This window comes from Oryzias latipes, chromosome 11, assembly GCF_053564925.1.
Source record: "Oryzias latipes strain Hd-rR chromosome 11, Olatipes_Hd-rR_3.1".
NCBI classification, from domain to species: Eukaryota; Metazoa; Chordata; class Actinopteri; order Beloniformes; family Adrianichthyidae; genus Oryzias; species Oryzias latipes.
In genome coordinates, this window is record NC_136247.1 from 14,516,666 (window position 1) to 14,539,195 (window position 22,530).

General features: G+C 38.7%; 1 protein-coding gene across 1 annotated transcript in view; it reads right to left on the bottom strand.

Moving 5' to 3' along the window:
- The window catches only part of grin2da (glutamate receptor, ionotropic, N-methyl D-aspartate 2D, a), a 366,952-nt gene that overhangs the window by 245,055 nt on the left and 99,367 nt on the right, over positions 1-22,530 (bottom strand). The window contains exons 2-4 of the mRNA XM_011480970.4: positions 10,319-10,914; positions 6,349-6,486; positions 2,733-2,999 (exon numbers count right to left, since the gene is read on the bottom strand). Of these exons, the coding sequence (XP_011479272.2) occupies positions 2,733-2,999; positions 6,349-6,486; positions 10,319-10,765 (852 nt within the window). The 5' untranslated portion in view covers positions 10,766-10,914. The remainder of the gene's footprint in view (positions 1-2,732; positions 3,000-6,348; positions 6,487-10,318; positions 10,915-22,530) is intronic.

The window sequence follows — 22,530 nt, forward strand, 5'->3', positions numbered from 1 at the left end:
TCGGTCTGCCCCGCCCCCTCAGCTCTGCTCCTGACTTCCCCCAGCTGTGACCACTTCATCTCATCAACCTGCCTACTCTTAAGGAGATCCAACCCATTCATCGACGCCAGTTCGTTAACTCCTAACGGTGACTACGCCTGGTCAGCCTGCTCAAGTCCCATGTCTCTGTCCTGCCTTGCTCTCATGTTCTGCCTCTCTGTCTCAGGATTTACCCAAACGAAGGTCACCTGTGTGGAAGTCTGCCGTCACTCATCTGCCGTCCTGAACCAAGCTCGGAGTCCGCCAGCCGCGGTGTTCCCTCCAGCCTCGCCACGAGCCACGTCCGGATTCCCTCCTGTCAAAGGATTTATTCTCTTCAACTTTTCCTGTGATTAAACTCACTTACCAAGTTACTTACCCGACTGATCATTCTGAGTTCCAGCATCTGGGTCTGTCTCGCCTGAAAACCATGACACATTTAAAATTTGATTCAAAGTATTCAAAAGTATTTGCAAAAATATTTTCAAAGTATTTGCATTATTTTTAGTCTTTGCATAATTGATCTTTTTTTGCTGTTTTGAACCTTTTATCAAAAAATGTTAGCACATTATATTATATATAATACGTTAGCAGTTTGGGCATAAATAAAGTACCCCCCCCCCCCCCCCCGTTTTTTATTACATTTGCATATGGTGTTTATTTGATTTGATCAAATAATTGCCTGGCCGGTTTGTGGGCCACTAAGTTTAGGAAACCAAGTCTTACATTTGTCGTTTCTCTTTCAACTTGTATGGTCGGTGCTTAATCAAGCTAAAAATCTAAATGATGGTAAATCTGATTATTTTTTTTAAATACCCTTTTCACTCGTCTAATAATAATAATAATACCAATAATAATAATAATAATCATCATCACCATAAATTAAATTTGAAGCGCCGTTCAGGTCCTTCTAGTACAAATAGTTACAGCAAATGTATGAAGTATTACAATATTAAAACAATAAAGAAACAGCAACAGTGAAACAAACTGGTGAAATATGGTGAATAGAGCAGTTTAAGCAGATGTGTTTTGGGTTCAGATTTCAAGTCAGAGAGTTAATAATCGTAATTTCTGGAGGGAGTTAGTTCCAAAGTTTAGTAGCAGGGCAGCTGAACCATGGTCCTGAGGCAGATAAGACAAACAGTCAGATGAAGGGAGGGGGGGAATCTGAGTAAACAGAAGGGAATAGCAGTGGAGGAGACTGAACAGGTATGAGGGAGTCAGGTTGTGGATTGTTTTGAAGGTGAACAGCAGGAGCTTGTAGTCAATTCTGAATTTGACAGGGAGCCAGTGGAGCTGCTGTGGAACAGGTGTGATGTGGAGAAATGGGTTGGGGGGGTGGGGGGGGGGGGGGGTTGTAATTATCTGAGCAGCTGAGTTCTGGACCAGCTGAAGCTCACTGTGGTATTTGTGGGGCAGTAATCAATGATGACGAGGCCGTGGACCAAGATGAAGGTGGTTTGAGGGGATGAATGAGAGGGCGGAGTCAAATGAGACTCTTTACATGGAGGATGGGGGTAACTGTATATGGAGGGCGGTTTCAGTATTGTGACATGGATGAAAACCGGACTGGGATGGCTTGTAGAAAAAAGTTAGACGGCTAATGGGGTATCTTTGTATAGCTCGTTTCTACTTTGCTTTAGGACCCAAAGCGTTTCACTGGTACATTTCTATTTACCCGTTCACAAACATAAAATACCAAATTTTATCAGAAAAAACAAAATACGTTTCTACGACCATTGTCAGCTTTACCAACAAAACACAAAGCCATTGAACACAGTTTGCAAGTGACGCAGGTAGAACTTTGACCAATCATGGACTTGAATTTGTTAGTGACGTATTGATAGAGTCCATTTTCATTCACGGAAGAGCAAACGTTAATTAATAATTGTGGTTTGTGCCAGGCCAGAATTATATGACACCAAGTCTGACATACATCGGAATAGAGGTGTGAAAGAAAAAGCCTGGAGCAAGGTTCATAACATTTGCACCCCTTCTACACTTTGCATTAAGCCCCTTCCAGCTATAGGTCGCAGACATAGAGAACGCTAGTATCGAGTAGCAACAGTCCAGTGTGAACAGCAAGGACTAAATGCGCGTTCAAGAATGTGTGTCACATGCGCTGTTTGACGGTACCATAAAACATTTGATAGATAGTTCTTAGACTGCACATGCTAACATCTTCTGACGTGTCTTTGACACTTATTGTTTTCTTTTTATGTTAACATTTAAAATCCTGATGAATTACTGTCCTCAAAATGACTGTCATGCTAAAATTTGCATTATTATTTTTATTTTTTTATTTTTTTGGCAGAAACAGACTTTGTGACAAACTGTAAAAATGCAAAAATGAACCATTCAAGACACATCTGTGTGTTGTTTTGCATCTTGGTTATTTGTAAATGAAAGTGCTTGGTTGCTAGTGTGGAACACCATTTGTCACTTTATACTTTTTCTAATTCTTTTTTAACACAGTATTTGCACAGGGCATTAATTGTTACTGAGATCCATCTGCTGCTGATAGATTCTGCAGAGTTTTTTTAATGACTTTCATCAAAGCTGCAGGCAACGGAATTCAAAATCTCACGCTTGTGCAAATGAGTGGCAGGTGTTCTGGGAACATTCATTTATGAAATTGACTTCACACACTCGTGATTACTCTCACGGCAAAACTGCACCGAACAATCAAAGTCAACTTGTCGTGACCCTCCTACCTGGGATTCATTGTCTTTGAGCAGCCGTTTGGTTCGGGTCCCACCAGGGTCATCTGTCACATTGAGAACCACAACGCTTCTCTTTTCCCAGCCAATGAATGAACCGTCCGTCATACCCTCCACCATGGCTAAGAAGTCCTCGTAGCCATGGTGACGGGTGGTAACCACGGAGAAGGCAGTCCAGTCGTATTCCTCGAGCACCTCAAAGATGACCTCAAGCTGGAGCATGGTGGAGCAGGTGAACTGGAGGTAGATGGAGCCACTCTCCTGAAGGCAGAAAGGCAGTAATAACAGTCAGACATAAAAAAAAAACAGTTGTGGAAAGAAGAAGGAAAAGAGAGTAAGGAGGAACCTAGCAAATCTTCTATTAGGAAATGCAAAATATAAAAAAAAATAGTGAAGAAACTTTTCTAAATGCATTTCAGTCAGACAACTCATGCAATAAGGAAGATTTATTTCCATATTTCTTTTAGTTTGGCATAAGGCTCCGTTTAGATACATAAAACAAAGATCTCCATGGAAAACTTTGGGTATTAAACTACCCCTAACGGAGTTCACAGGTGGAAGCCAGGGAGGAGGGGTGCGTGATGAACGCAGAGCTCGTGGAAATGGAGGAAGTGGGATTGGACCGCACACCTGGAACTTAAGTACGACGCTGAACAGGTGAGTTGAAGTAACCAGCTAAACACACTGATCGAATTGCCTGCCTGAAATACTCCCATGGTCATTTATTTTTACTTAATAAGAAAAAAGCAATTATATTAAAAAGAGCTTAATAATTGATTTGGCTAAATAAACAGAAAACCAAGATATCATGTCAGCCAACAAACCCATAAAAAGATGGGATATAACAAAAGATGTTTAAAATGTTAAATTAAATATAAAAAATATGAAAACATAAAAAAACATGAACTAAAAATAAATAAATAAACTAAAAGTTAAAAAAATATGAACACATTGAATATGATTTAAGCTTCTTTTGTTTCCAACATTTGTTTAGAAAGTACTTTTTTTATATTTTGCATTTCTATATGGTATCCAGAAAATATGTTATACCTAAGCAACCCTCTAAACATATCCACGCATTTCATAAGCCATAAATGTGAAAGTGACTGATATAAATCCCAAAATACAGACTAAAAAAAAAATCAAAAAGCCTCCACAAAATTAGGCATATGTTCATGGTTTGCTGAAATTATAATTTGCTTTTTTAAAGCTTACACATGCACTTTTACAGAAAGTCTGTCATCATATTAATTGCCAGCTCAATTTGTGTGGAACCTGTCTCTCTGATGAAATGGGACATATTTGTTTTTTAATCCAACAAACAAACTGGACTTTTGCAAACCTTGAAGCAGTTTAATGTAGGTGCAATTAAACATGACTGGCAAGTTGTGTGATGTTTTCTCTGGAGAAAAACCCTCACTACTGATGATACAGCGTTTATTTTTGTGTAATTAATATAAAGATCATGTGGCCATTAAATGTGGATTTAAAGAAAAAAACAACATTAAACATCAAGTGAACATGCAAAAAAATGTCTGTCTTCTGAGGAGGTCAGTATTTTGGATTGTAACCTGACATTCCCGCCGGAACTTCGTTGGTACAATTTTAAATTAGTGTCAATGAAAGAAACGGTGATGCCCTTTGCCTTTGCAGCTTCAGCCGTGTTCAGAGCAAACAGAAGGACTCAGAGGATGAAAAGAAATGTATTTCCATCAGATTTTTCTTCATTGCTTTTATTTCTGTTAAAACGAGAACAAACTGTTTTGGTTTTTAAACCTGTGAAGATGAAGAGATGGATAAAACTCCCCCCCTCCAAAAAAAAACCACATAAATACATATTTGAGTACTGAAGCTTACATTACTAGACTAATAGTGCGCATAGACCCATCCTCCTTTTATTCAATCTTTTGTGTCAAATTCTTGTAGAAATAATCATTATTCCCATTATTCCCATTTTTTCTTGTTAAACCGACAGAGAGCTGGCTTGTTGGTAAATTAATCATTAAGGATACATCTGTGTGCATAGGAATGATCAAAGAAGTAACTTATGGGAAGTCCCCCCCCCCCCACACACACACCCACCATCAATACCGACAGGACTCACCTCAGGTTCTGCTCCACTAAAGTAGGTCAAAAACAAAACAGGGAGTGGGGCTGAGCGGAGCTCTAGCGTGGAACATAAATCAGATATTCCCATCCCAATGAATGTCAGACGAAGACAATAAATCGATGAGGGAAAAAGTACCGAGGGGAGGGGGCACACCTGTCCACTCACCAGAAACAATAAAACCCAGACTTCATGTAACGACAGGAGAAGAGCTATGGACGCAGAATTGATTGATTCTTGATGAGCACCAGAAACAGGCATGATATTGGGTCCCAAAGGCTGTTATCTCTGATTAGAGTTTCATTGTAAAACATTCCTCAAGTGCAAAGCTATTCTAGAACCCAAAATACCCCGACTGAGCCAAATCCACATCCAGCATGCCTTTTACAGATTAAAATTCTTGGAAGCAGTCAAAGCAGCCCCTCTTATTACAGGAAGATCGGACATATGGCCGTATTTGAAAACAAACAGTTTTAAAATTTAAATGGTCAGCTTATGACGTTTGTTTGGTGAGGTGTTCACCTTTCTTTTCCGCCTGGAATATTTACAGAAAGAAATAAGTTTATCCAAAATTTCATCCAAAATCTAGTTGATTCTAATAAAATTAAGACTTATTTTAACTTGGAATCTCTTCATTTAGCTGCTAAATTTTCAAGCATGCATTTTTAGCATCGGTTTAGTCTTAGTTCAAATGTCTATTTTTATCTTGAAACCCTATGAAAGGCAGCTGAAAATCAAAAAATGTATTCAGCTCAGATTTGGTAGAGAAAAATAAACTAAAATTTGCAGATTGCAGCATTTCTGCCCTGTTCTTTTTGCAAAAGTAAAAATTGTCTAAAGTAGATTTAATCAAAGTTAAGTTGGCAAAAATTGTGTTTCTTCATTATTTGATGAAAATAATGTGCATTGCTGAACATAGAGACTGTGAAGCTTATCCTTAGAAGAGCAGAATAAGATATCCACCTAGTGCTAATTTTGTATCTCTTAGAAAACACATACATTTTGTTTACTCTAAAATATAAAAACGCTAATGCAAACAGGGTCGTTACACTGTTTTGTTGTTGTTGTTGTCGTCTTATTTTCTTTAGACATGGCTGTGCAACCTCTTAGTGGTTTTAAATAACTTGAAATGTGCAGTTAAAAATGGAGGATGGATTTAAAAGTTGCAACAGTCTGGTTGCAAAAGCTAAATTCCTCTTTTGATCTCAATGGTTCTTTTAATCCACAAACGCAAAACTATTTTAAATGGGACTCTTAGAGTATAGTTTTCAAAAAACTTTTCAATGAATTATTTGAAGATAATCTGTCTTTATATCTTTTCTTTATCTGAGCATACTGGGTTGGAAGAAAGTAACAGGGAGCTGTTTTTTTTTTTTTTTTGGTAAACTATTGCTTACACTTCTGTCCAAATGAATTCTCATTTCTAATAGACACCAAGTTTGTATTTCAGTTGCGATGAAACAAACAATTCTGATGATGCAACGTGGAGTAATCCCTTTTCACCTGTGGCTCGCGGCCCAAGCTAGCTCCTCCCCCAACAGCAACCACGGGAACCCCCGTCTGAGCGGAGACGAACTCGAGCATGGGAGCCAGGGGGGCGCGGTTGGGTGGCGGCGGCCTCTCCTCCTCAAACACAAGGCCCTGCAAGCAACACAAAGTTTGAGAGATGAAACAGATAAAGAGCATTGCATCACTTTCCTTTCTCTTATGGACAAAAGGAGCTGAATGTCCTGCAGGTCAGTGCACCGCCCAATGACCTGAATCACGTCATGATTGATGAAATCACAAGTCAGTCGTATTAGACCTTAGAAGCTCACATTAAACAAGTCAAATACTCCAGTTAAGATCATAGTTGTGTCTCTGCATTAGACCCTGATGTAATCCTGTGATTAAAACATCATCGGCGTGTCATTAGCAGAGCGTAAACGCATGAAATTCTCCTCTTTGATTAATGTAACAACACGAAGTGGATCTTCAGAGATTTTGAGCCGCTTAATAACTTTACGCCTGTTCTCTTGCTGTGATTCAGGGAGCAAATTGAAGTTAAGTGCAGCTGACAGCTTCGCTCTTGCTGGGAAGCATCTGATGTCCACACACCTTCCAGACAGGACCTGGAAATGTCCCGTACAAAGTGCTACCTGAAAGAGCCAAAACGGGCCCTAATGGGAAAAAAAGATGACAAATCACTCACGGAGCTCCGACAGGAATGAAGACACGCTCGTGAACTTGTGTCATTGGTGGCATAGAGCCAATCAAACACTGTCAAACGTTTAGGGGTCACATCGCGCTGACCTTGGCGGTCTAACAGAATAAACTGTGACACATCGGATGAGAAAAAAATCTGCTCTAATCCACTTTTCTGGTCTGATTTTAAGATTTTCACACAAAAAAGACAAACACAATAAAAAAGTGACTTTCAAGTGAAACTGCAAAAATCTGTCAGGAGAAACCCTGCTGTTCTGCTGCTTTCAAGTCGCTCAACAGTCTGCTGTCTTCAGAGGAAGAGAGGAACACACAAAACCACGCTAAAATCAACTTCCATGGACCCCCATCTCTGCACCAACACCTCCAGCCTCAAACTCTCCACCAACATTGATCTCTCTCCTCCTTGCAGAAAGACTCCTCACAAAACAAAGAATGACCACATCACCTCCATACTCTCTTCCTTCATTGGCATCCTGGAACTTTTGTTTAATTTAGTTTAAATCTCTTTTTTTAATAACTTGGTCTTGCTCTTTCTGACTGAAGCTTGGGGGGACCCTTCTTTCTCAGTTGCTGCCCCTAAACAGTAACAATGTGCTCCAGCTTCTACCACTTAGTGATCAAGAGCATCCCGATCTGCTGTGATCAGTTTGGCACGAGAACTGCACAACACAGACAAGGCACTGCGGTGGGTAGTCCCCACACAGCAATGCACATTTATTACCCACCCACACAAGCAGCCTTTCAGGCAGGTTTCAGACAGGCTTTAGACAACACTGACACTGCTCTTGTTAGGGTGTCAAACGGCATCTCTCTCTCTGCATAAACTCAAGAAAACATTGGTTTTAGCGCTGCCTTTGATACTACAGACCACAAAAGGCTTCTGGAAAGATGGTTGGCGTTATCTATCATCCAGTTCATTGATGGTCATAAATATGAAGGTGTTTCCGCGTCATGCTACGTTACTCTGGATTTGATTCTTGAACCTCTGTTGTTTAACCGTCACATGCTCCTTATGGGTCATATCTTCCACTATTTATGTTTCATACAACACCTATGCAGACGACTCAACTTGTTTATATTTTACTTAACAAATGTGATCAATGGATCAATTAAGAATGGGATTTAAAGCTTAGAGACCACTTTAGGTAAATTCTAAGGATTTTCCTTAAATTTAAAATGTCTCTGTTACTGTTGCACAAAAATGCACATACGCATACATATGTATTTATCACCTTAATTCTGCTTTTTTTCTCTGTTTATTGTACAAAGCAACAGTCATTGGTCACTGTTGTGCTGACGCGGAAAAGGAAGTTACTGAACAAATCATATTTTTTCACATTTGGTTGATAATTTTGATTTTGTATTTTCATGAATGTGACATCCAATGTTGACCTTATTACTTCACCTCCCTGCTTTTTTAAACTTTTTTTATTTTCTTCTATTAATTAAATACTTGTAAAATATTCTTCCTGAAATTTCAATACTTTCAGGTGGAAGAACAATTGATTTATAAGCTATTTGTGCCATTTAAAAAAAAAGACTATCCTCAGCTCTTTTTTCAAAAAGGAAAATAAATGTATGTTTAACAGGCTTACCCCTGAATTTGACACATTCTGTCAGACATGAATATGTTTTACAGATTATGAAGAAGGATTAAAGTATTCACACTATTAGAAATATAATTAGAAAAAACTAGAACAAAAGCCATTTTTGTGCTTAGTAATAAGATTATGTGCAATTTTATATTTCATATTTTTAATACACAGACATAAAAAACACCTTTAACATTCCAAAGTTTTACGTAAATATGCTGCAGGAGGGACTTTCACAGTCACTTCTACACAGATAGCACTGCATGTCTTTATGCTCAGTTTGAGCTATTTGTTAAAAGCTGATTTTTCAGTTTTCTTTCACATTATAATTGAATTGTGACTGCCATCAGACTTGAGTGGAAACAATTTACAGCTTTGAAGGAACTGAAGGGTGCAGAACAACATTAAACACAGAGTATTTTAACAGCTGAGAGTGCGTGCACGCTGTGAGCGATTTGCACTAATGTTCCACCAATGCATCAAGAAAAATTCTACCGTTGTCAATAAAACTCAAAGGTTTCCCAGCAGTGATTCAAAAGTCAGATGAATGTGACATTTTCATGTTGCTTTGCTTTTTTTTAAAAAAAAAAATGAAATACAGCTCTGTTTTGTGTCACTAAAGTCAGATTTTATGTAGTTTTTACAGCCTTTTAGGTTATTTTTGACGAGTATGGAAATGTTCCCTTTTGCTTCCATCTGCTCTGTTTCTCTGTGCTGCACCAACCAAATGCATTCCCTGTCTTTGAAAATAACGAAAGCAAAAATGATTTTAAAATACATAAAAAGTGTTCAGAAGCTAGAATGCGCTTTGGTTTATTTTCGATCCACAGTTGGACTTCGTAAAATGGCAGTCAATTATAAAATGCTTCATTTTAAAAGCTGCCTCTGATGGTTTTTGGAGGAACTACAATCATTGGTACAATCTGTTTGTTTTAAATTTGGGCTTGGTTTCAAGGCCGTCTTCAGTCTTCGTCTCATCAGTTGTTGTATTTCTCATCTATGTGGTTAGGTCTAAAAAATATTTTTACTTCTGCTAACCTTTTGCTTAAAGCCCCACTCCATTTTTGATCTATTGTAAATGCATTACCAGCTGTCTTTTAATTATGCCTTTTTTTAGGCAAAATAAAAAAAAAAAATGTTGTTTTCCAGGACATAGTTTCTGCCGAGCACCAAGAGTTCATTTTAAATTCGCCTCTAAGTTATTGGCAGAAAAGTTGGCACAGAGAAACCCCCCCACTTTGCTGAGAGCTCCCTGTTTACACTCTCTTCTGCTAGCTTACAGCCCCTCACACATTACCAGTGCAACAAAAATGGTGAGCAACGCTGGAGCTCTCCATTTCTGATCCATATGCCAGTTCAGATGATGAAAACATAGATGTACATAGATCTAGTAGTCAACAAGTGGATGCATCAGAATCGAGCAGAGCAGGAAGCTTGTGGCCTGGCCATTGTATTTTCAACATGTCAAATGAGAAGTCTGCTCCTGATTCACAACAATTTAATGAAAAACAATTCTCAGAAATGCAATATTAAGTTCATTGTTGTTGATAGATGTCCTCCATCATGAGGAAAATGCCACTAGAACATACTATAAAAAAAGAATTTTCAGTGCAGTGAGTTACTAAAAACATAAGTGCAAAAAGGACGAGTGGTGTGATTGGTTCAGTTGGTGTTACCTGCAGGGGTGTGGTGGCCAGCAGCTCACACAGCTGCAGTAGCAGGGTTCCAGGACTGCTCTCATTCACAGCCAGGTAGATTACGTTGGCCTGACCCGATGGCGTCATCACTGTCTCCCCAACCAGAGCCGCCAGATATGACGAGGAAGCAGCAACAGACCCCATGCCAGTCAGTTCTGCCAGTGAAGCCGTGTCCGTGACTCCCCTTCCTCCTCCAGGACCATTTCCCAGACCGGACGCACCACCTGGCTCGCCGACCCCCGCGCCTCCCACCACCGCCGCCTCCGGGAGCAGGGAGGAGCCAGAGTGGACTACGGCTATGTTGATACCACCCGAGTCCCTCTCTCTCTCCCGGGGCCGGAGCAGCAGGGGGGGCGAGGGGCGCACGGGCCCCATGCAGGCCAGGACAGCCAACAGCAGTGAGAGGGTGGGCCCTGGGGCCACCATGGGGTAAGGGGTGGGCCAGGGGAGGTTGTCTGGTGTTTGGCACGTCAGGCTGAGTGAGGTCTGAGGAACCTGAGGCAGTGGGTGCAGTCTGTTAGGGTGAAGGGAGGGTGGTGACGGATGGGGGTGGTGTACTTGAGGTTGTGCTTTTCCTGGAGAGGAAAATGAAAGAAAAAAAATGCAGTCAGACAACTAAAATTCACTTGTCAGCTTTACCGTACAGAATGCTGCTCTAAAAGTTATTCTTTTCCATCAATACATCAAAATGCTCCTGAAAGACATCAACTGCATGTTCAGATGAAAGAAGAGACCTTACTGAATATTGACAGAAGTAAGGCTCTAATAGGGCTCACTGGGGCTTCAGTCCCAGGGCCCAGGACCTTCTGCAAAAGTACAATATTTGTTTCTATAGCATCTTCTTACTCAAGATCAAAGTTTATGTCTGCAGTTACAGGAAGCAAATGATATAAATCACACTGATTGGTTGAAAATGTCCAGCTGATTTACACAATTAAAGGTTTGGAATAACTACAGCGTTGGCTTGTTTAGAAAGGGCCGAAGTTGCTTCCAGAGCGCTTCCATTAGCATAGAATGAGGAGCTCGGACTAGAGCAGCTGCTCCTCCTAAACAAGAGAAACCAGTTACGGTCGCCAGGGCATCTCTTTCTGTTGCCTCCGGGATGCCTCCCAGGGGATCCAGGCAGGTCCCACTGGGCGGAAGCCCTGGGGAAGACCCAGGACTTTGTCTGTCTGGGAGCACCTTAGGGTTCCTCCAGAGAACCAGAGGAAGCCTCTCTGCCTCCGCAAACCAGCTCTCGATGAGTGGAGCAACATGGATGGAACACAGTAAAAGTTCAGAAACATTCATTCATTAAAATTCTGAAAACAATTATTGTTTTTTGTTTTTTCGAAACCTGAAAATAGCTCTTCTACAAAAAACAACTCACGGGTTTGACTGAAAGAGATGATTCCTGGACGCAGCATGAATGAAACTGCTTTAGGAATAGCGTCACAGAGACTCATTTCAGCGGTCTGACTCCAGGTGGAAAAATATCTAAGTGTTTTCATGGAGGATCTGGAGGAACCAAGCATGTTTTTTATGCTGCACAAGACAGAAAGAAATAATAAAAAACAAATAGTGTATATGATGTTGTGAATGATCAAGAGCATTATGTCATGTCTTATGTCTTTTTTGTTGTGACATGCATTACTATGCGTATGTTTGTATAATCTGGGTGATATAGAGGGCCCTTGAAAAAATATTTGCCCCAGAGCTCATACTTTATTATTAGAATTTTACAACAGAATCTTTCATTCTTCAGTGATGTATTTAAAAAAGAAAATAATATAGCAGATTTGAGAAAATATTTGCACTTTTTGGAATATAAACATATTCCAAATATACAAGTTTGGTTGTAGAAAGCCTGTCAGGAGGTTTTCTGCACTAAAATAAAAAAGTATTTTGTGGCTGTAAATAGATAAAATAAGCAACAGTGAAAGAGCAGAGTATGCAGTTCAGACTTTCCCTAAGAGAATGAAACTTCTGAGGAGTTTCATTTTCAGTCAGACTCCTTTCATTTTTCCTTGTTTTAGAGTTTCAGCGTTAGAAAGAGGAGAGGCGAGGAGGCAAGAGCAGGACCACAGAAGATGAAGAGCAAACAAAAAAAAGAAGAGGATCTCCTGGCTAGAGGATGAACCGAGGTAGGAATAAAGGAATGAAGGTTAAAGGAGCAGAAGTGGAAGAATAGAGAGGCAATGTGCTTGTAAGTATGAGTTTAATAAGAGAAACAGTGGAGGGAATGAGAGCTGCATAAAGCTGTGTTCACACCGCATGCAATTCACGCGGCAGAGACGGCCAGTTTCAATGTTAAGTCAATGGTATAGATGCAATCTACGGTCCTGATCTGAGCAGCGGGCGCGGCTCGATATGTCTGGCAGCAGCGTGATTTGGGCTGCGCGGCCAGAGTTCAAATATCTGAATTTTGGCTAGGTCACCATGTTGCATCTACAAATCAGGGATTCATCTTTGGGCACATGACGCTTTCAGAGAATCGCTCAGCGAGTACAAAACACATCCAATGGGAGCGTTTTTGTCCTTAACTCCCATCTATTTCGTTAACCTGTTGGGGCCGCAGGGTTGCCAGAGCTCATCCCTGCTATACTGCTGAAAACACCCTTGACAGTTCACCAGCCTGTTGCACCCACGGCAACCAGGGTGCTGGCGGAACTAGCTAACTTGTTATACCAGCAGATATAGAGCCGCTGCGGGATGAGAAGGCAGCCTGCTCAGGCCTCCTGAACTTAGTGATGTTTTTCCTATTTTTTTATAGAGACAATAATAAAAAAAGGTCCCTTAATTTATTTATTTTTTTTCCCTTTTCAGGTTAATGTGGGACAGTGTGCGTTCAAACAGGGTCACAGAAACACAGTGGAAGCGGCTGCCATACAGACAGCTCTCGAAGCATGAGCGAAGCGCCCGGTAACGGGAAAATCGTTGAATGATCTCATGAACCCAGACATGAAACTGATTATCGCTGTTTTTGGAGAGCTCTTCATAATTAACAAACCTGACCTCTGAACATCCACTCTGTCCTCCATGCATTGAAATTTGTGTTTAAAATCATCATAAATTAAAAAAAAAAAATTTAAAACAGGTTGACATATCCATTCCTCACTAGATGGTTTCTACAGATTGCTTCTACAATATTCCTGTAGGTTCAAAAGTAAAAATATTTACCGTGAAACTTGTGGTGCAAGCAGGAACTGAAAAGATGGACTGCAATAGTTTTTGAGGGAATTCAAAGGGAGTCTAATGAATTACTTGACTGTTATTAGTTGTTTACTTTACCGTGCTTTTCAGAATAAAGCAAAATCTATGAAAACTGTAAAGTAGATCCTACAATTTTAAGACTTTCTGTGCTAATGCTGTAGCAAAAAAATAAAGCTAAAACAATGTTTGCAAATAGAGGAAATACATTCTAATTTCTTTAATTGATAAGTCCCCGACCGTATGCCAAACATCTGTTCAAAGAGTTTCCTGTTTTTTAATGACATAACTCCTTCCCTCAGGCTAAATTATATTAAAACTGTATCTGCAGAAAAGCTTTAACCCTTGTGCTATCCCATAACCCCACCCTTACATTGACTCGTTCTCCCTACCATGACAAAGGTGGATAAAGGTGAAGAGGATTTCATGTAATCCATGGACACCAGTGAAGATCACAAATCATTGAAGAAAAAAAGTTCTGCGCAGTGTCTATTGGGTCTAGATGACCCAACTCCCAATGTTAAAATGCCTAGGACAGCACAAGGGATAAAATAACTAAATAAATTCCACAGGTCTGTCTGGCCTTTTGTTCAGACATCAGTTCTCAAGAGGGATCTATTAAACTCATAAAGAAAAAGTAGTCAAACAAGAATTGCTTTAAGAGAACAAAACTCAGCTTCAAGCACACATAAACCCTAATTGCATGCACCAAGGACACAAAAAAAGACCAATATGGTAAATGAGATGCTGAATCAAAGCTGAGACTCGGACAAACTTAACTAGTGATTCAGTACAAAAACGATCTGTGAAGCAGAACTCAAAGATTACATAGGCAAATATTAATTTGTTTAAATCAGTAACTTTTCTTTTTCTTTACCTGTTTTCGAAAAAGTTGCATTTCAGAGCAGGAAGTGCTGGTTTTAGTAAACGTAACACAATGTTTGTCTTTCTTGATTTGGATTGATTTAGTTGGCACTTTTGTTTAAGGAAAAAACAGTGATCATGCAAAATATCAGTTTGATTTTACATGATTTTTATCATGTAAAACTCCTAATATGCTTCCAAAATCCATATTTTATAACAAAACCAAGCAAAAATAGAAATGAAAGAAAAGTCACATTTATAGCTACTAAAGTAAGCATGCAAAGTCTTATATCAGCATAGAAATGTTCGATCCTCATCCTACAGTCTGATTAAAGACGTGATCTGTGCATCCAAGCAGACATTTAAGTCGCTGGCATCTTAATCAGCAGTTTTAAAATCAGAAAAAAACTGAGTTTCTTGCATCCGTGAGCGCAGCTGTTTCTGTAATTTTCAAACAAAAGCTCTTTCATCAACCTCTTATAGCAGATCATTTAAATAATCCAAACGCAAAAAGTTCAGATTGCCTGATTTAGGATAGCTGCAGTGCATTAGGGAACAAGATCTGTCTGGAAATAATTGAGTGTGGGTTCAACTCCCCAAACTCGTGTGACATTGGCAAGACACCTGACTGCACCTTGTCCCCAATTAAAAAATAAAAGAGATGATTTTCCTAAAAAAAAAAAAAAAAAGTAGACCTTTGCTGTTATCTCATAAACTTGTCCTGCTTTCTTATAAAATACCATAGTTATATATACTGTGGGATGAAACAGAAATCTAAAGCTTTGCACAGCTTTTTGGATGAGAGGACATGAATACGATCGGTCTCTAAAAGTGTTTATTTAAGAGAATTGTGTGCATTTTATTTAATTTAACATTTAATTTAATGATAAGTAAATGTATTTATCATTTTTGAGCATGGCTGCATGGTGATGCAGTGGTTAGCGCTCTTGCCTCACAGCAAGAAGGCCCCTGGTTCAAGTCCCGGCTGGGGGACATGAAAAACAACATGCAAACTCCACTCTGTGTGGAGTTTGCATGTTCTCCCCGTGCAGTCGTGGGTTCTCTCCAGCTTCCTCCCACTGTCCAAAAACATGCTTCATAGGTTGATTGGCAACTCTAAATTGACCATAGGTATGTCTGTGAGAGTGAATGGATGTGTGATTGTGGACATTCTACCCTGCGACAGACTGGCAACCTGTCCAGGGCATCCCCTGCCTTTGCACATAAGTGGCCGGGATAGGCTCTGGCAGCCCCGTGACCCCGAAAGGGAAAAACAGTATAGAAAATGAAAGATTTTTTGAGCATTTAAATTCCTAAACAACTAAAACTTAAAAGTTTGACAAAAAGATAACAACTTCATAAAAACCAACAAAAATCCTCAATTAGATAAATATCTAATTCATCATTTATTGGTATACAGTTTGTTTTTCATTTGGTTTTAAAGTATTTTGAACTTTCGAATTTAGAATATTAAATAATAGAATAAGTTGTTTCATAGGTTGATTGGCAACTCTAAATTGTCCATAGCAGTGACGTGCAGTCAGGAGAGGCAGGTGAGGCTGTGCCTCACCTGTCATTATGGGAAAGAAAAGAGAAAAAATAAATTCAATTATTATATTTAATCAGTAATTTGTGCTTTGCAGTCATTTTCCATTTAAATGTACCGTTTTTGGGTGTTTTTTTTTTTTAAATCGCTGAATTTCCGCATTTGCCGTTCAGATAAAAAGAAGTGATGTGCGATGAGGCACCAGCCCGCTGAGCCTCACCTTGGATTGCGCAATACCTATGCAGTCAGACGGTACTGCTGTCTCTCTGTATGTCGGTTCAATCACTTGTACTATATGAGCTGAGTTTGCATAATTTAGCAGATGTATATGATGTACAGTGTTTGCTTTTATAAATAACTGTTTGTGAGGGATGTGTTTCTTGTGCTGAGCGCTAAACGCCGGCAAAAAAGCCGCTGGGTGAGGCCATACATTCTCGTGTCTCATGTTAGGGGGCGCCGGTGAGCCCTGAGATTATGACGCTAAAAAATACTAGAAGAAGTGAGCAAGTCATTTTCTTCCGAAGGAGCGGCATATGGACTTTATTTACAAGTAAAGGTAAGATGATAATAACGTTTGTGCTTTTTTCTATGCTGCAGTTTGTATATGAAAAAAAAAAACACGTTGAAATGATATTTTAAACAAAACACGTTAACTGTTGTCAATCAAATGGTGAATAAGTTACTCAGTATGGTTCATATGTTTGTAAATCTGACTGATGACGTCAGTGCCTCACCAGCCATTAACCTCAACGCACGTCACTGGTCCATAGGTGTGAGTGTGAGAGCGAATGGATGTGTGATTGAGGATATTCCACCCTGCGACAGACTGCCGACCAGTCCAGAGCATCCCTTGCCTACGCCCAAGTGGCCGGGATAGGCTCCGGCAACCCCGTGACCCCGAAAGGGAATAAACGGTAAAGAAGATGAATGATGAATGAATGAGAATAAGTTGTTGGTAATGTCTTGGCAGGATACGATATCATAAATGCTAAAGATTGCTGGAAAAAGAAGGTTGTTCAGGATTGGACGTTTACTTCTTTGTCCACCTGTGTCAAACAAAACATTTTTTTTTTTTTTTCCCTGTACAAGTTGTCATAAAAGGACAGACAGTTTTTGCATTGGAGTAAATGGGGACTGACTTTAACAGCCCTCCCTAGAGAACATTTGTGGAACAGACCTGTCTGCGATTGATTATTTTTTTATTTTATTTACTTCAATTAGGATGTTAAAGATTAGATGTTTTATGATTAACAGGAAAGCACTGAAAAAAACAGAAAATTAATTTAGCTTTTTGATGTTTGTGTTAATATTTTGTTTGGACAGAAGTAGATGGACCCATCCATTAAAAGTCAATGAAGGCAAAAGGTGCTTTTCTACAGTTAGTTTTTCTGCTTTGTATTATTTAGAACCAGTCCAATTTATAATGTACGACGGCGTTTTAGGGCCACCAAAAAAAACAAAAAAAAAGTAACATTACGAGATTTTAAGTCGTAAATTTACTAGAAAAAAACTCCTAAAGTTGAAATGAGCCTACAGAGCAGCAAGTGAACGCCGGGCAGCAGCAGAGCAGACCGACTAAACTCCATTTAACAGGTGAGCTGAATGTTTATTCATAACGTTCCAAATGTTTGGAAGCTCATTTGTTTGATTCACAATTTATTATTGTTTTATGTATTGATGGGTGGTTTGCAGGATCTCTGCAGCCCCTAGATGAAGCCATCAGTATCCCTGCAGCTGTCCACTTACATCCTTTCTTCCTCCACCAAAGACAAGATCTCTACGTTTGTGTGATGCTTCCGTCTGAGGAGGAGGAGCACTTTTTTGGTATCTTCAACATTCTCATGCTAATATAACAGACACTTTTCATTCCTCTGTATTGTTTTATGTTGAAATGGGACGTTTCATCTGGAGGAGGGGGCGTCTGTAACACTGTTTACTTCCGCATTGGTGTTCGGATGACAGGTTCATGACGTAAGGTGACAGATGAATTTCAGGGTGTGTGAATGAAAAGGAAAATAAAGTCTGCAGCGGTCCTCTACACCCAAACGTGTCTCTGAGCTCCTGACACCAAACCCTAGCTCCACTGAAAATAATCTGATTCTGAGTCGCCAAAAGGTTCCGAATCTCTTTGTTTTTTAAACCTATCCAGAAATAAAGCTTCACAAAAGGCTCCACATATTTCATTTTCAAGCTAGGCTCCAAGAAACAGACAACGTTGGTGTTTTTTCCTCGTTACTCTATGACTTTTTTCTCGTAAATTTACGACTTAAAATCTCTTAATTAACAGTTATGACTTTCTTCCGCGTAAATTGATGACTTAAAAGTCATAATTTTGTTTGTAAACTGGCCCTAAAACTCCATGGTAATAATGGGTTTTATTTATTATTTCATATTGAACTCTTATGTTTCCTGCAGTTACGCCACATGGAATTTGCGCTTTTGTCATACACAAATGTTTCTCTTTTAGGCAATCACCCCTTAGTCTTTTTAAGTTCATTCTTTTTAGCAGTTCTTGTTTTTTTTTTGTTACACTTTTGTTTTCCTTTGACTTTTCGGTTTTTAGTTGAGCCAAAATCCTTTTTCTGTATGTTTCTGTCATTTTGAAGGTAAAGATGTTACCATTATTTATTTTTCCCTTTTATAGAGAACAGTAACACTAAATATTTTAAGAAAAACTTTCATGCATCACTGAGCCTAAAACTTAACTCTGGGAAACTTCCATGATGCTCCATCAAACAAATAATGCCAAGATGAAACCGGATGCATATAATATGTATTATGATCAGCAAAATTTGTTTCAAGTTTATTTTTATGTAGATTAAACCCAAATGCCTTTCATACTATAGAAAAAGAAGCCTTACAAATGCAATGGCAAAGTAAGAAAAATGCGGTAAAATTTGTTGCCTACAAGACTTCTTTCCGTGACGGTGTACATCCATTTTTAAAAAGACAACGTACAACAACATTCTGCTCAGTTTCCAAGAGTTTCAAATATGCCTGCTGGGTACAGCTGACCTGGACGGGCTGCTTGTGGAAAACTCATGAATAACAAAGTAAAAAAAGGTTTTGTAAGGGAACCCAGTACTGCTGCACACCTGGAAGAAAAAAATTAAAATAAAAAAAAAAAGACAAAAACTGTTAAATTTCTGCAGGAGGAGAAAAATAAAACGTATTTCCAAAGGTCAAAAGAGAACTTTAATGAGGTCCTCAAAGAACCACAACTTCACGTGCAAGAGTTGGAATAAAGTAGTCCACAACAAAATACATTTTTCATATAAGTGTGAATTTAATCCAGTTTGAAGAATGGAAATTGATGCAAAATACAGTTTGTTTTTTCTGCGCACAAAACATTAGCCTTTTTAGGGCCTAAAAAGATGCAACAAAACAATTTGTTACTTTTGGCTATACTACAAACAACAATATAATTTATTTTAAGTATTTGAACAACAAAGAAGAAAATGTGTTTATCTAATTGTGGTGTGGATTTAAGGAATGGATTGAATGAAAGTCTAAAACAACCCAAAGGTTTACATGTATTCAAAAAAAACCACAAGAAGTCACTACTGTATAGGGCCAGAAATGATTAATTAAACAAAAAAATTCACTTTAGCACATTTGCCATGCAGAATTGTACCGTGAAAGTTTTGTACCTATCTGTAAGTAGCGTATTGAATACGTACATCATCAGGTTTTGTAAAAAAGGGTGGGAACAGACAAGATTTCTCTTCAACCCCCTCCTTTTCAAGCACACTGTATTGTTTTGTGTCTTTCATATGGAAGCGATTCTGTAGCATAATTAAAAATAAAAGTCAAAACCAGAAATGCTTTTTCCTTTTCAAAATGAAGCTGCATTTTTTGACTCAAAATTAAAATGAAAAAGCAATCCAGCAAAATGCTTTTTAATTTTCTTCTTCAACACTGCTTATTCCGTCACTTAAATAAAATGATAAAGAAAATGGTATTTGACATTTTATTTTCAAAAAGTTCTCTGTGTAGCAAAATTTAGAAATTCAATTCATTTAGAAATGTCTAATTTGACAATTAAAATGGAATAACAGATATGCTTTTTAATTTTCAAAATGTAACTGCATCAAATGACTCAAAATTAAAATGAAAAATCAATACTTCAAAATGCTTTTTCATGTTATACTTTAAAACCGCTTATTCTGTGCCATAATTAAAACGAAAATGCAAAGAGGGGATTGCATTTGTGTTGTCACATCCACCCTGCGAACAATGTCGCGATATTCAATTCGAAAAAGCATTTCCAACGAGGAGGCAGGGCGATGACGTCAGTGCTTTCTTCGTTCTTCTTCTAAAATCTTCATTTTAATTTTGAGTCAAAAAATGCAGCTTCATTTTGAAAATGAAAAAGCATTTCTGGTTTTGACTTTTATTTTTAATTATGCTACAGAATCGCTTCCATACTTTTAAACCCCTGTGTTGATTTTTCATTTGTTTTGTGTTTGAAATAAAAAACTAAACTGAAACTGAAACTAAAACTTTATTTAAACTGCAAACAAACACTTTTAAAAAGGGCTAAATAGAGAAGTGATTCGCATTCATTCTTGCAAACAGAAGGAAAAAGTGGTTCAAAATTAGAAATGTGAGTTGATGATTTGCTTATAAAAATCAGTCGCAAGTGCATGTTTTTTTTAAATATAATTTATTTGTCAATTTTAGTTTGATTTTTGAAATGAAAAGATTTTATTGACTAAGGTTTGGAATGGTTAAACACAAAGAACACTGAAAAGAATTTTTAATTTCCTTAAAATTACCTTTTTTTTTTGTAAAACAAAAGTTTCATGTAACTAAAGTTCCATGACTTGGGTTCCTTGAATTTTCGCAAGAAGTGTTAGGGACCACGTTACCACGCTATTTTATAGCTTCATGTGGTACCCCGAGGTCACAGGTGACTTTGTTGTCAGTATTTCTCGAAATACGCAGCAAAGATCACTTGTTGGTTGAAGCACCGGCTCTGGCGGTCAGGGGGAATGAGATTGAACACATTTTTAAACTGAAGGCTGACTATCCCATGTCAGATCATGGATGGCATCAAGACAAGAATGAGAGTGAATATCTGAAGTAGAGTGAACACTGTCACTTGGGCAGAAACAAAGTCCAGCAAGAGTTGATGTCTGTTTTTTGTCTCAACACAAAAGGGAAGATCCAGGTTTAAAAACTCGGATGCTTTGATGTTCAAATGTTAAGTCCAAAACTTTCACTTGTGTGTTTTGTTTAAAACAGTCAGATAATGTGGTGAGACTACACTACCCGGAATGCATACGTGAGGCCAAGAGGCAGGTGAGAAGTCAGAGAGGTGGATGGGAAGTTTTTCTAGAATACAACATGCTTCTTCATGTTTCTTCTTTTATTTACAATAACTCAACATTTTTTAGTTGTAATTTAGAAAATAACCTACTCTTACTTTTTCAGTTCATTATGCCACTTGAAAGTTGAATCCAAAAACTGTTTCTAATAAGATATATTTTAAAAAGTCATTCCTGCCCTACTCTTTATCACACTTGTACATGGCTGCACACACAGTTTAAACAGTTATAAAACCAAGGTTACTGCTGGTAACATAATTAATGTCAGCATTAATTACCACAAATAGATAACTTATCCAAAAGCACCACACTAGATATCTGATACCCTATGCCTTAGTAATCTTTGCCTCTGGCAATCTGGACTCTCTTCATAAGCAGACAGATTGCTTTTTGTCTCCTTTTATTGTATCAACGTCTCCTAATTGAAGGAACGACTGGAGCCATTAATGCATTTAGTTCTGTCAGTTTTCACCTGCCTTTCAGACATGCAAAACAGCGACTGCAATCCTGCTTCAAGTTTGATTAAATTCACATAAGGATCCACGTTGATCCATATTCCTCAAAGGCCTGGTGCTAAATGGATTATGTGAATAGTTTTTTTTTACCAGACCCAATCCCGTGAGAAAATCATGTGCAGCTTGTTTTTGCATGCTTTTGTTATGCACATAAGTCAGAACGGGTGCTAAATTAAACATCAAATGCATGACTGAAGTCTGAATACGGTCAGAAAAGTGGCGCAGTAGAGGGTGGAGTAGAGGAGGGTTAGTGCATGCGCTGGAGGTTTGTCTGGCACCACCACACCTCAGAGGTACAGCTTTAATGAGATCTTTGAGACTCATCACACCGAGGTCTTTCTTTGTCTCTTAATGCATAATTTCAGGACTGTGGTAGGATGTGGTACCGTAAGGGATGTCCACATGACAATGCAGGAAAAGTGCAGAAGGGATCAGGAAGCTCATTTCTGAGTTGAAATTTTACGCTTGACTAATATTTTGAATGCGGAAAATTTGTTCAGGGAAGTCAGGTGTGACGGTTCAGTGCTTAAATTTAGTTTTCAGTTGTCTTCTTGTTATCCAGTGAACGTGTTCTGCCAGTTTTCTGTCTCATCATGATCCACTTGTTGGACCTTCGGACCCGCCTTTCACCTTATGTTACCTCTGCCTCAGACCCAGGCAGAGACAGGTCTGACCCTAACCCCTATCCCTGACCTGACCCAGTTTCTCTGATATAGACAAGTCACACAGTAATCCAGGCAGTAGAGG